The 13,945-nt window shown below is 57.5% G+C and overlaps 1 protein-coding gene across 2 annotated transcripts in view; it reads right to left on the bottom strand.

Moving 5' to 3' along the window:
• The window catches only part of DLL3 (delta like canonical Notch ligand 3), a 258,259-nt gene that overhangs the window by 191,719 nt on the left and 52,595 nt on the right, over positions 1-13,945 (bottom strand). For both annotated transcript variants that reach the window (XM_073321919.1, XM_073321918.1), the window contains exons 5-6: positions 11,314-11,675; positions 5,201-5,417 (exon numbers count right to left, since the gene is read on the bottom strand). In XM_073321919.1, coding sequence (XP_073178020.1) covers positions 5,201-5,417; positions 11,314-11,675 — 579 coding nt within the window. The remainder of the gene's footprint in view (positions 1-5,200; positions 5,418-11,313; positions 11,676-13,945) is intronic.

The raw sequence follows: 13,945 nt of genomic DNA, 5'->3' as shown, positions 1-13,945 counted from the left end.
AAAAATCTCTCCTGGCATTGGCTCCCCCAGCCACACAAGTGACAGGGAGCTGGAGACACAAAGGTAATTGTTACTGTGATCCCAGCTCACCGCAGAGCAGGATGTGATTAAGGGCAGAGACTGTGTTTTGTTCCATGTCTGTAAAGCGCCTGGCACAATGGGGTCCTGGGACACCTAGCCATTACCGTAATACACCCAACAGCAGCAAAAATATACAGCACCTGGCACAATGGAGCCCTGGGCTATGACCGGGAGGGGGTGGCCCTAGGCATTCCAGTAATATACCTAATAGCAATCAAAATGTACAGTGCTTAGCACAATAGGGGCCAGGGTCATGACTGGGGCTCCTCGGTGCTACTGCAAGGCTAATTATAATGTTAAATGGTCGTGTGGCCTAGGGACTCTAGAGTCTTGTGTTCTGGTTCCAGCTCTGCTTGCTGGGTGACAGGCAAATCAGTTCCTTTTGCAATTGCTCTGTGCCTCAGTTTCCCCATCTGTAAAATGAGGATAATGATACCAACCTTCTTTATAAAGTGCTTTGAGATCAGATGACGGAAAGAGCTAAGGGGAATGATTATTAGTAGAGCCTGATACGGTGCCTGATCCTGCTTTGGGCTATAAATCCAGGGCATTTCACACTGGGTCCTTATTGGCACTGGTGTAACTGCTTGGGTCCCAGATCAGTCCCTTCTGAGCCCCCAGAGCAACCTCTCTGGTTTTGCTACTTCTCATTCCTGGTTGCTGGATTAGCCGGATTCTAGTCCAGCTCCTGAATCGGCATCTCATCACCACCATCAAAGGAAGGGTTAGCTCTGTTCCCAGCACTGGAGCAAATGCTGCTCCTGGTTACCCCTGTGCAATGCCTGGGTGTACATGAGAGCAGAATTTGAGGGCACTGAGCCCTAACACAGGGCTGAATCTGAGCACAGTGCAGGAGGAAAAAGAGAAGAATGGCTGGATGCTGCTCTATTTACAACCCCCACTCCCAGCTCCAGATCTTGGGGCTGGCTGATCCCCAGCAGAAGTTAGAGCAGCTCCAAGGCTGCGGTAACTTACAGTCATTGGCCAAGCCCCCGCCAAGGGAGAATCCCCAGCCAGCTGTGCTTCTCCCCAGCCATGCCCCTTATGCCAGGGGATAGAATTCTGTCGCAGTGCTTCTCATTCATAGGGCCTCAGATGCCAAGGCCAAAAGGGCCCATTGCGATCATCTTGCTCCCCTGTGTAGCACAGGCCATAGGACGTCACTGAATTAATTCCTGTTTGAACTCGAGCCCGTCTTTTAAAACAAAAATCCAGCCTTGATTCAAAAATTGCCAGCAAGGAAGACCCCACTGTCTCCCTCAGCAAGTTGTTCCCATGGTTAATCACTCTCACAGTTAAAAATTGACACTTCATTTCCAGCCTGAATTGGTCTAGCTTCAGCTTCCAACCACTGGATCATGTTTGACCTTCCTCTGCCAGACTGAAGAGCCCAGGATCAAATTCTTATTCGCCATGTGGTTACGGCTAGGCTGGGGTCATGTCACCTTCTCTTTGTTAAGCTAAAGAGATTGAGTTCTTTAAGTCTCTCACTAGAAGGCTTCCCAATCCCTTGATCATTCTTGGCAAAGAGTCCTGTGGCACCTGACACATGTCATGCATCTGACGAAGTGGGTGTTTACCCACGAAAGCTTCTGCTCCAATACGTCTGTTAATCTATAAGGTGCCACAGGACTCTTTACCGCTTTTACAGATCCAGACTAACATGGCTACCCCTCTGATACCTGATGATTCTCATGGCTTTTCTCTGACCCATTTGCCATTTACCACCATCCTTCTGTGCCACACCTCCAGAGAGATCCTGGACTGAGTAAACAAGCAAGGGCACAATTTGGCTTGCTGGATCCTTACTTTCCCAGTCACGCCAGAGTCAGGAAGAGCCCAGAGTGGCTCTCAGCTCCCGGGGAGGGGGGGTCTCTTTCACGTATAGCTTGTTTGCCCCTTGGGACTCTCCTCCGTATGTATAAGCAGCTTCCCGTCTAAGCATTTGCCACATTAGACTTCAGGGCCTTTTTGACGAGCTTCCTCGCCCTCTTTGAGATCCCCCTTTCGGAAGGTTAGTGCTAACTTTTGGAACGATTCTTGCCGACTGGGGCTGTTCAACTTCAACCTACCAGCAGAATTCCAGCACCAGCTACAGGCTGCATTGTGCCGGGCGCTGCCCAGACAGAGAGACAGCCCCTGCCCCAAAGAGCTGACGATCAAATACACCAATCAAGACTGGATTTTTCTTTTCCCCTAGAAGATCTGCTCTAGTTCAAACCAGAAATCTGATGAGGTTCAACAAGAACAAGCGCAGAGTCCTGCACTTAGGACGGAAGAATCCCATGCACCGCTACAGACTAGGGACCGAATGGCTCGGCAGCAGTTCTGCAGAAAAGGACCTAGGCATTACAGTGGACAAGAAGCTGGATATGAGTCAGCAGTGTGCCCTTGTAGCCAAGAAGGCTAACGGCATTTTGAGCTGCATTAGTAGGAGCATTGCCAGCCGATCGAGGGAAGTGATTATTCCCCTCTGTTTGGCACCGCTGAAGCCACATCTGGAGTATTGCATTCAGTTTGGGCCCCCCCGCTACAGAAAGGATGTGGACAAACTGGAGAGAGTCCAGCGGAGGGCAACGTAAAGCATCAGGGGCCTGGAACACATGACTTATGAGGAGAGGCTGAGGGAAATGGGCTTGTTTAGTCTGCAGAAGAGAAGAGTGAGGGGGGATTTGATAGCAGCCTTCAACTACCTGAAGGGGGGTCCAAAGAGGATGGAGCTCGACTGTTCTCAGCGGTGGCAGAGGACAGAACAAGGAGCCATGGTCTCAAGTTGCAGTGGGGGAGGTCTAGGTTGGATATTAGGGAAAACTATTTCACTGGGGGACGGGGGTGAAGCACTGGAATGGGTTCCCTAGGGAGGCGGTGGAATCTCCATCCTTAGAGGTTTTTAAGCCCTGGCTTGACAAAGCCCTGGCGGGGATGATTTAGTTGGGGTTGGTCCTGCTTTGAGCAGGGGGATGGACGAGGTAACCTCCTGAGGTCTCTTCCAATCCTGATCTTCTATGATTCTAAGAACTAATTCAGGGCAGTCCTAGGGCCTAGGTTATACAGGAGGTCAGTGAAAGATGATCACAATGGTGCCTTCCGGCCTTGGAGTCTCTGAAGTGTGGGAGGGGAAACTGAGGCACAGAGTGAGGACAGGCACTTGCCCAAGGACACGCAGCAAGGCAACAGCAGAAGTGGGACTAGAACCTAGGTCTCCAGAGGCCCAGTCCAGTGCTCTGTCCACTAGACCACATTACCTACTAAGCGACTCCTCTCCAACGTGCGGCATAGGACTGCTGCTTCTATGATGGGAGCACTTAGGAGCCCCAGCCAAGGAGGGTCCCTATTGGGCCAAGGGCTGTAAATTTTTATGGCTATTAGGCGTATTACGGTAGCACCTAGGAGCCTGTCATGGCCCATTGTGTTGGGTGCTGTATGTTTCTATTGTAATTACACGTATTACAGTAGCAGCTGGGAGCTTCAGTCATGGACCAGGACTCAATGCTGCCAGGTATAGAACATTTTTATTGCTATTAGGTGTATTATGGTAGCTCCTAGGCATCCCAGTCATTGACCAGGACCCAATTGTGCCAGGTGCTGTACATTTTTATTGTGATTTAAGTGTATTACGGGAGCAGCTAGGAGACTCAGTCCTTAGACACGGTGCATTTTTTGTTGCTATTAGGTGTATTCGAGTACTGTTGAGGCAGGCCCACCCCCCAGCCCTGGACCAGGCCCCAGTTGTGTCAGGTGCTGTACAGACACGCAAAATACAGTCCTCTCTCCAGAGAGCTCTTAATGTAGGTGTCAGGAAAGACATCAGGTGGGCGGCAAGGAGGGGGTGGACCAGGAGAAACTGGTTGTAATTTTTCATCAAACAGATCTTTCAATTTATCAAGGTGTGAGATATTCTGGGGGGGTGGGGCTTCAGAGCTCCCTCCAAAGAAAAAGGGGAGATAACAAATGAAACACCCCCCAAAACGGTCCTTTTTGGGGGCTTCTTTTCTGAATTTTTGGCAGAAAGTATTTCCCTCCCTTTTCCAGGGGCACTCTCAGGAAAACCCCAGCCACCTTGGTGCACCGCACTCCACCTTTCCAGACTACTGCACCCCTTTTAGGAGTCTGCCTGGTTTTGCGCACCCCCAAATTACACCTCACTTAAAAACGACTTGCTTGCAAAAATCAGACATCAAATTACCAAAGTGTCCCAGCCCACGGCTTCTAGGCAACTGCTGGCTCTCTCATGTGGTCGGAATGAAATTGCCGTTTGTACTGACTTCACCAACGCTTTTTACGTGGCCTGTTGTAAAACTGGGCCAATCTCTAGATGAGTTGACGTACCCCGGAAGACCACTGCAGACCCCCAGGTGTACCCTGGGGGAGATCCACTGAACTCTGCCCACTGAGGGAGGATGGCCCTTGCTCTGGGTGTGCCTGAGAGATGGCTAACCCCCACCCCCATCCCAATCCTTTGGGGTGCCAAGAAACTGCTGCCCTAAACCTTGCCCCAGTCTCCTTAATTGCGAGCAGCCACATGGGAAGCTATTTCAGAACAGTGCTAACATTTCAAATCCAAAGCCTGGCTTGTCCCAGAATAGTTCTCTACGTAGAGAAGGCCATGCCCTAAGAGTTTACAATCTAAATAGACAATGGAAGGATTATTACCCCGTTTTGCAGATGGGGAAACTGAGGCACAGTCTAAGTGACATTCTCAGCGTCACACAGGAGATCAACGGCAAAGCAGGGAATTGAACCCCGATCCCCACCATGCCTCTGCTTTGGGCAGAGGCATATTCTAGTGTCTTGGGGATCTGCATACAGGGGATCTATTCCGCTCCATTCAGGGATTTTCTGGGCTCGCCCTGGGAAACATCAGGGGATGGCGTAGAGATTCCAGCCCACTTCCCATTCAGAGCAGGGCTGCCGGGGAAGCCATCCTGCAGCGAAGCCCTGGGCCCTGGCTAAGTGGGGTGAGACCCACCCAATGGCTTTCTGTCACTGCCAGCCCAGAAGCTCAGGAGAAGAGAGCAGGACGGCGCAGCAAACACAGGTTCCCCCCCAGTCATGCCCAGGCCTGCGTGCGGCCTTCACCCGCGCCCCCCCCGAGAGAAGAAAGCAGCGTGGCCCTTACTGTTCAGACAGGGGTTATTGGTGCACCGGTCGATCTTCTTCTCACAGTTGGAGCCGTGGTAGCCCAGAGGGCAGTGGCAGGTGTAGCCGCCTGTGGGCTTCTCGGCGCAGGTGCCTCCGTTGAAGCAGGGCCCGTCGGCACAGGTCATGGCGCTGATCTCGCAGTTCTTCCCGTAGAAGCCCTGGGGGCAGGTGCACTTGTAGTCATTCTCCAGATCCTGGGGGCAGGGGGAGGGAGAGAGAAAGAAGCGACAGGTTACAGATTTAAATCTGTAACCAGCGGGGGAGGCCGGGGGGGGGGGGGGGGGGGACGAGGACCAAATGGATCCAGAGAGCTCATGCGGACAGGTGCTATGAACATTACACCGCTGAAGATCCCGGCTCCTCGGCAGGAGAAGGAAGCTGGCCTTCTGGGGGAGACGCAGTGCCGAGGCTCGGGGCTTGTCGACGCTACGGGGGCTGTCCTGGAAGAGCTTCGGAGCAGCCGCAGCTGAAAGCGACGGGAAGGGGATAGGAAAACCACCTCCCCGAGCGGCCGTCGCTAGCCTGACGGAAGCATTCTTCCAGCGCAGGGGGGTGAGGTGGGCAGAGCGGTGGATTTCACACGCCCCTGAGCACCGTCATGACATCAACCTAATTTCTACGTCTTCGGGTGGTCACCGCGCTATTCCCAGCTCGGCTGCAGACCCCCTGGACAACTCCTTGAGGCCCACGTCCTCAGAGGTACGCAGACTCCTAACCCTCATAGGAATTAGGCACCTCAGTACCTTTGAGGACCTGAGTCTTAAAGCTCTGTGAATGCACAAAAAATTGTCCTGCTCCAAGTACTTCGCTTGGCAGCAATTTGGGGCAGTGGCTGGCTTCTTGCTCTGCCTTTATACAGCCCCCGGCACAGTGAGGGCTCAGTACATGACTGGGGCTCCTAGGGGCTACCGTAATACACCTAATAGCAATACATAAGTACAGCACCTGACAGAGTGGGGTCCTGCTCCATGCCTGGGGTACCTAGGCGCTACCATAATACACCTAATAGCAATAAAATGTACAGTGCCTGGCATAATGGGGTGAGGCTTTTGGTCCATGACTGAGGATCTTAGGTGCTATCATAATACACCTAATAGATAACTTAGTCTTGTTAAAGCTGTACAACCCCCAGAGCGGATGCAGTTATAGTGGGATAAAGATGCTTGTACCCAAACAGGAAGGGAATAAGCTACACTGGTATAAGGCACATTTATCCCACTATAAATACTCCACACTATGGGTTGATGCAGAATAACTACATCAGGTTAAAAAAACAAAACCATACCCCTAACTGGCATTGTCCACACCGGGACAAAATCCGTGTGTAGATCTAGCCTCAGTCCTCAGTGGCTAGCGTTGATGCAGGAGGCTAAACCAGACGACCAAAGAGGTCCCTTACCAATCAATAACCCCTCTGTGCCTCAGTTTCCCTTCTGTAAAATCAGGAGAATAATTCTAACTCTCTCTGTCCTGTCTATTTCAACTGTGCTCTTCAGGACAGGGATTGGCTCTCACTCTGTCTGGGCAGCACCTGGCGCGACGGGGCCCCGATCTCGGTCACTCCGTGCCTGGGCAGTGCCCAGCGCAACAGGGCCCTCATCTTGATTGCGGCTTCTAATTCCCCCATAATACACCTAATAGTAAATGTGCAGCAGTGGCCAGAAAAAGCAAAAGGTTAAAGTGATGAAAGGAATGAGACGGGAAACAGCAGAAAATATTTGAGTGTGTATTATATAAGGACATTCTGGCTTGGGCTAACTGTGTTCCATTCAGGTCACACCATGGAACACAGCAATGACACACAGGGTTTTCAGAGATAGGCAGGGAGACCATTAGAGGTCTATATCATTACTTAATATTTATTAGGTGTGTTACGGTAATCCTCATTCCACGCTCCTGGCCACAGTCTTTTTGGAAGGGTGTTTCCTAGTTGCAGCGACACCCCCGGACCCAGTCCTGGCCCAGAGCCCATTGTGCCACGTGCTGTACAATAGTATTGCTATTAGGTGTCCTATGGGAGCACCTGTCGTTGCTCAGGACCCCATTGTGATGGGCACTGCACGGACCCAAGAACAAGAGAGATTGAGAAGGCTGACGGGGCCGGGGGGGGGGGGTGTAGTTTAGAATGGAGACTTACTCAGAGAGAGGATGGAGATGGTAGATCGGGGGCTGCTCTTCACCCTGGCTCCTAACACAAGAGCTGCAAGGCAGCACGTTTAAAGCTGATGACTAGATCATTACACAAAGCACCACTGGCCTGCGGAACTCGCTGCCTCATGATTATTGTCACCACTGAAGTCAAGAGCTGGGCAGGATTCAGACTCAAGGGTTGGATATTGGTGCAGAAAATGGGCCTATCCAGAATGATGTGACAGAAGTGTTTTGGAAAGGAGCTAAACCCGCACGCTCCAGTCTCTACCTAACCCAGATCATGGAAGCAACTTCCCCTCTGGGCAGGTTATCCCATCATTGCCCAGTAGGGGGTGTGTCTTGCACCTTCGTCTGATACAGCTGGGACTGGCTGCTGTTCAAGATGGGATATTGGGGTAGATGGGGATCCGGTCTGATCCGGTCCGGCAGTTCCTATGGGCCTAATAATCGAGCCTCCAGCCTCTGTTTGGTGAGGCTGCCTCAGAGGCTCAGAGAGGCAGCCATGATCTCAAACAACACGTGGGGTTGGAGAAACTGGGCACAGCAGGAAGCTGGGCTGGTAGTTCAATAGGGGGAACGCTCCCCTCGTGGTCAGTGCTGACCCCAATGCCCCAGCGCAGTGCTAGGGGACGCTGTGATGCAGGGAACATGGGTCAGTAGGGGGCAATCTCCAAGACAGGGCCTCAGAATTGAGGCCCTAATGATAGGTGCTTGCTAGGAGACTTCCCTGGCACACACCCCTCCACCCTTGGGTCTGCACTACCAGGCGTACCACCTGCCAGTGGGCAGAGGGCCCAGGGGTGCACATAGGTTCTAGGGGTGCCCTAGGCCTGGTATTTACAGACTAGATTACCAAAGAGAGTCCTGTGAGGTCTCTAACTGAAGCCCGCATCCGTCACACAGCCCGTGATCAGCTTTGTGAAATGTACGTGGGGATACTATGTAAGGAGATCCGTATATCGATTGGAAATCCTGGTCTCAAAGCCTTGTCATTACAGGTAGGAGACCCAGAAACTGGCTCCACCAGACAGGAGATAGAGACCTCTCTCTTGGGCTGAACTTGGGGTATCTTACAACGAGGGTGTATTTGCTCATGAAGAGCTTGCAGGGACTTCAGGAGAAAATTAACAGGAAGAGATGAACAGCGCGGGGGGAGAGGGGGCTGTTTTACAGGTGAAACAACATCGGGGGAGACAAGCTGCCCCCAGGCTTGATCTCACAAAAGGAGGAGCTCAGCCATCCTGGTTGAAAAACATGGGGAGAAGGACTTAGAATCATAGAATATCAGGGTTGGAAGGGACCCCAGAAGGTCATCTAGTCCAACCCCCTTTTGGGGGGACTTTGACGGGAGCAGGACTTATTAGACAAGAGGGCATCTTGTATCAAGGGCAGGCTCTAGTATACGAGTTCGGACTTGATTTTATAGGTAACCCTGGGATCCACGCGTAGATTCCCTTGGTTTCCTCTGTTTCGGCTCACAGCCATTCGAATCTCTGTTTGATGGACGGATCCTGGCTTTCTCTACCGACAAAGCGAAGTGCTGGGCGTTAAGCGGTGCTGTGGGAGTGTGGACCCAGTAAGCCGGCGTGTTCTTCTGGGAGCAGCGGCTTTGGGAATTCTGCGAGCACAGCGGGGCGCAGAACAAGGAGCAATGGTCTCAAGTTGCAGTGGGGGAGGTCTAGGTTGGATATTCGGAAACACTATTTCACTAGGAGGGTGGGGAAGCCCTGGAATGGGTTACCTAGGGAGGTGGGGGAATCTCCTTCTTTAGAGGTTTTTACGGCCCGGCTTGACAAAGCCCTGGCTGAGATCATTTAGTTGGGGTTGGTCCTGCTTTGAGCAGGGGGTTGGACTCGATGACCTCCTGAGGTCCCTTCCAACCCTGATATGCTATGCTAGGACGCTCGGGGGGCACAGGGGGTTGGTGCGTGTCTGGCTCTAGTTTGCACGAGGGACAGCGGACCCCATGCAGGTGTAGGAGTTGGGGGACTGCCTCCCCGGCAGGCACTGACTCGTTATTTTTAGTTCCCCGCCGTGGATCAGCACCGGGAGAGGGGAAGGAAAGGGAATCCCTGCCTCTGCCTCTGCCCAGCACCTGCCTTCACTCTGCAGGCGTGAGAGCCTTCTGCTGTGCAGCTGGGCCAGCTGCCACCTTGACCCCCCCCCCCCGCTTCAGATCTCAGGCTGTGATGGCCAGGGTCCAGACTGGAACTCGCCTTTGTCCCCCCCTCCCCCAGGCCAGCGCTCTGATCACTGGGCCACCCTGCCTCTGTGTTAACTCTGCACCCACTGGAGACAGCTGCATTGCGGGGGGGGGGGGGGCAGTTACGGGAAGGCCCTGCTCCTCTGGGGGCACAGAGGGCCTACAGGACAGCTGAGGCATTTTGCAGGGCACGAAGGGGGCATTTTCACAGCCGCCAACCCCTCCCCAGCCCCGGATCTTTCCGGAGGGGTGTTTCCTAGATGCAGTGATACCCCCTCACCCAGCTCCCTGCACATGGAAAGGAGACATCGATGGCTTCGCCCACCACCATAGCATCCAGGCTGCACGGACCCCGGGGCTGGGGGAAGGAGCACTGACCCACACCGGGGGGGGATCTAGCCCCCTAGACGGATGTGGCCGCTGCCTCCCATATTGCAGGGGCAGGGGGGTTAAGGCTCATCATCCCCACCACCCCTCCCAGCAGCCAGCGCCCAGGTCCTCTGCTGTGCACGGCCATGGACACCCCCTCCCCCCCGCCGCTGCTGGTGATGGGTGGGGGAGATAAGGGGGAGGCTGATGTTGCAGCTGCTGCCGATCTAGTGGTGGAGGGGCAAGTTGGGGGTACATTGGGGTGGGGGAGGTGATAATGGGGGGGGTGATACGGACATTGTGGCTGCCTCCATTCTAGCGGGGGGAGGGTTAATGGAGGGTGCAGTGGGGGGGGGTGCAGTGGGGGGATGCCGTGGGGCAAGGGAGGGGAGATACAGATGTCACAGCCGCCTCATTCTTGAAGGGGTTGGGGGCCCTGTGGAATCTGGGGGGGTTACAGTGGTGTGGGGTAGGGTAGGGGTCCCGGGGGGTTACGGTGGGGTGCAGAGGCTACAGAGCGATGAGGGTGGGGTGCCATGGAGCGGGGCGGGGGGATACGGACGTCACAGCTTCCTCTGCTCTTGCAGGGCTTGGGGGAAGGGGGTTGCTATGGGGGTGGGGTTGCTGTGGGGTGGGGCTGCAGTGGGGTGTGGGGGTGGGGGGATAGTGATGTTGGGGCTGCCGCTGCTCTTGCAGGGGTTGGGGGGGTCACGATGGGGTTGGGGGTGCTGTGGGGCAAGGGGCATCGCAGGGGGGTGCAAGGGTGGGGGGACACTGACGTCACAGCTGCCACCGCTCTTGCAGGGGTTGGGGGGGTCGCGATGAGGTGGGGGGTGCTGCAGGGCGGGGTTGGGGGTCACCGTGGGGTGCAAGCGCGGGGGGATACTGACGTCACAGCTGCTGCCGCTCTTGCAGGGGTCGCGATGGGGTGGGGGTGCTGCGGGGCGGGGGTGGGGGGTTGCGATGGGGTGCAAGGGTGGGGGGATACTGACATCACAGCTGCCGCCGCTCTTGCAGGGGTCGGGGGGGTCGCGATGGGGTGGGGGGTGCTGCAGGGCGGGGCTGGGGGGTCGCGATGGGGTGGGGGGTGCTGCGGAGCGGGGCTGGGGGTTGCAGTGGGGTGCAAGGGTGGGGGGATACTGACGTCACAGCTGCCGCCGCTCTTGCAGGGGTTGGGGGGGGTCGTGATGGGGTGGGGGGTGCTGCGGGGCGGGGCTGGGGGGGGCCGCAGTGGGGGGGGCGGGGGGATACTGACGTCACAGCTGCCCCCGCTCTTGCAGGGGTTGGGGGGGGGGTCGCCATGGGGTGGGGGGTGCTGCGGGGCGGGGCTGGGGGGGGCCGCAGTGGGGGGGCGGGGGGATACTGACGTCACAGCTGCCGCCGCTCTTGCAGGGGTTGCTGTCGCACTCGTTGGTCTCGATCTCGCAGCCGGCGCCCGTGAAGCCGGCCCGGCAGCTGCAGGTGTAGCTGCCCTGGCCCGTGTTGGTGCAGGTGGCCCCGTTCCGGCAGGGCCGGTGGTTGGTGCAGTAGTTGAGGTCCTGGTTGCAGAAGAGGCCGCCCCAGCCCTCCCGGCAGTTGCACTGCCAGGGCTGGCTGCAGGTGCCGTGCAGGCAGCCCGGGTAGCGGACGCACTCGTCGCACAGGCCCCCCTGCCAGCCGATCCGGCATTTGCACTCCCCGGGCCGCTCGCAGTAGCCGTGCCCCTCGCTGCAGCCCGCCAGGCAGACGGCTGGAGAGTTGAACAGAGGGGAGAGAGAGGGGGTGGGGGGGCGGAAGGGAGGGATGGGGGGGGGAAGAGGGGAACAAGGTTTGCTGTACAGATTTAATGTCTTTAACCACAGGTGGCACCTGCCCCCAATCCCACCTGCCCCAAAATGCCCCACGGTGCTGGATATTTTTGTGCGGGGGGCGGGTTCCTGTCTCCATCCCCCTCCCCTGACCCTGGGGCAAAAGGAGGGGGCTGGGAAGAGGAGGCAGCCCTGACCCACTCCCTGATTCAGCCTCCCCCCTTTCCCCGTAGAGCTGGGTGTGGGGGCAGCTAAGTGGGGAGGGGGCTCGGGGGTAGGGCAGCTTAGCGGGGGGGGGGGTTGGCCATTTCCTTGGGGCAGGTGGGGGGGGGTGCCTTTCGAGGATGACCCCCATGCTCGACAGGGCTGATCGGGGCAGGGCGGGGGCAGCTAAGCCAGGGGGCAGGCCCTCGTGGCGAGCGACCTCAGTTCCCAGTGGGGCACAGCGGAGGCGGGGGTTTTGGTCACTTATGGTGGGTGATCTCCATGCCTGAAAGGGCCGGCGAGGGGTGGGGGTAGCGAGGTGTATTTGGGGGGGCGTGAGGAGAACAAGGTGCGCTGGGGGCCTTGAGGCTAGCGCAGCGTGTCGGGGGATGAGGCGCATGAGGGGGGCGAGGCGCATGAGGGGGACGTGAGGGGCACATGGCACGTGGGGGGGTGCGAGGGGGCGAGGCACGTCAGGGGGCGTGAGGGGGGCAGCGAGGTGTGTGAAGGGGGCATGAGGGAGGCGAGGCGCGAATGGCACGTGAGGGGGGGCATAAGGGAGACGAGGTGGGTGAGGGGGACGCGAGGGGCGCATGGCACGTGGGGGGTGCAAGGGGGTGAGATGTCGGCGGCGTGAGGGGGGCAGCGAGGTGTGTGAGGGGGGCGTGAGGGAGGCGAGGCACAAGGGGCGCATGGCACGTGAGGGGGGCGTAAGGGAGACGAGATGTGTGAGGGGGGCACGAGGGGGATGTGATGGGAGCAAGGCGTGAGGGAGGCAAGGCGCACGGGGGGGGCACAAAGGGGACGTGATGGGAGCAAGGCGTGAGGAGGGGCGTGAGGGAGGCAAGGTGCACGGGGGGGCACAAAGGGGACGTGATGGGAGTGAGGCCCATTGGGGGGGCGTGAAGGGCGCGCGGAGCGAGGTGTGTGAGGGGGACGCGAGGGGGCGAGGGGCGCATGGCATGTGGGGGGGGCGTGGGGGTAGCGAGGTATGTCGGGGGGCGTGAGGGAGGCAAGGCACGTGAGGGGGGCACGAGGGGGTAGCGAGGTATGTCGGGGGGCATGAGGGAGGCAAGGCACGTGAGGGGGGCATGAGGGGGACATGATGGGAGCGAGGCGCATGGGGGGCGTGAGGGGCGCACGGCCCGGGGAGCGAGGTGTGTGAGGGGGACGCGAGGGGGCGAGGGGCGCATGGCATGTGGGGGGGCACGAGGGGGTAGCGAGGTATGTCGGGGGGCGTGAGGGAGGCAAGGCACGTGAGGGGGGGCACGGCGTGAGGAGGGGCATGAGGGAGGCAAGGCGCGTGGGGGGGCGCGAGGGGGACGTGATGGGAGCGAGGCGCATGGGGGGGCGTGAGGGGCGCACGGCACGGTGAGCGAGGTGTGTGAGGGGGGCGTCAGGGAAACGAGGCCCATTGGAGGGCATGGAGGGAGCCAGGGACAGCGGAAGGAGTGAGGAGCACATGTGGCGGGGAGGGGCACAAAGTGCGTGAGGGGGCCATGAAGGGGCATGAAGGGAGTGCGGCGTGTGGGGGCGCGTGGTGGGGGCACGAGGGGAGTGCAATGCGTGAGGGGGGGGCGCAGCGCAACGGGGGTACTGCCAGGAGTAAGGCCCTTAGCTGCACCTGCTCGGTACTTCCGACGCCCCAGCAAGGCTGCTGGACAGACCCCCTGCTGGACTGGGCTCCTTGGCTCTCCAAGCCCTGCCTCTGTTCTGCTCCTCCACTGTTCCAGGCCAGATCCTGCCCTGCCCCAGCCTTGGTCCCATCCTGTCCCAGACCCAGAACCAGCCCTGGTCCCGCCTTTCCTGACAATCCGGGTCCGACCCTCGGCTCAGCCCTCGACTCTGGCATTGAAACTGCAACCACTAGGCCTGATGGCCTACCACCCACTCCGCTGACGGTTTGAGCGGCCCAAAGTAAACAGAGGGGAACTGGGCTGACTAAAGGTCCAGACCAGTGGCTCATATGGATCCTTTCCCAGCCAATATTCCCTTGCTGGAGACATGG

This window comes from Lepidochelys kempii, chromosome 23, assembly GCF_965140265.1.
Source record: "Lepidochelys kempii isolate rLepKem1 chromosome 23, rLepKem1.hap2, whole genome shotgun sequence".
Taxonomy (NCBI): Eukaryota; Metazoa; Chordata; order Testudines; family Cheloniidae; genus Lepidochelys; species Lepidochelys kempii.
The sequence above is the reverse complement of the archived record's forward strand: the minus strand, read 5'-3'. Positions and strand labels throughout refer to the sequence as shown.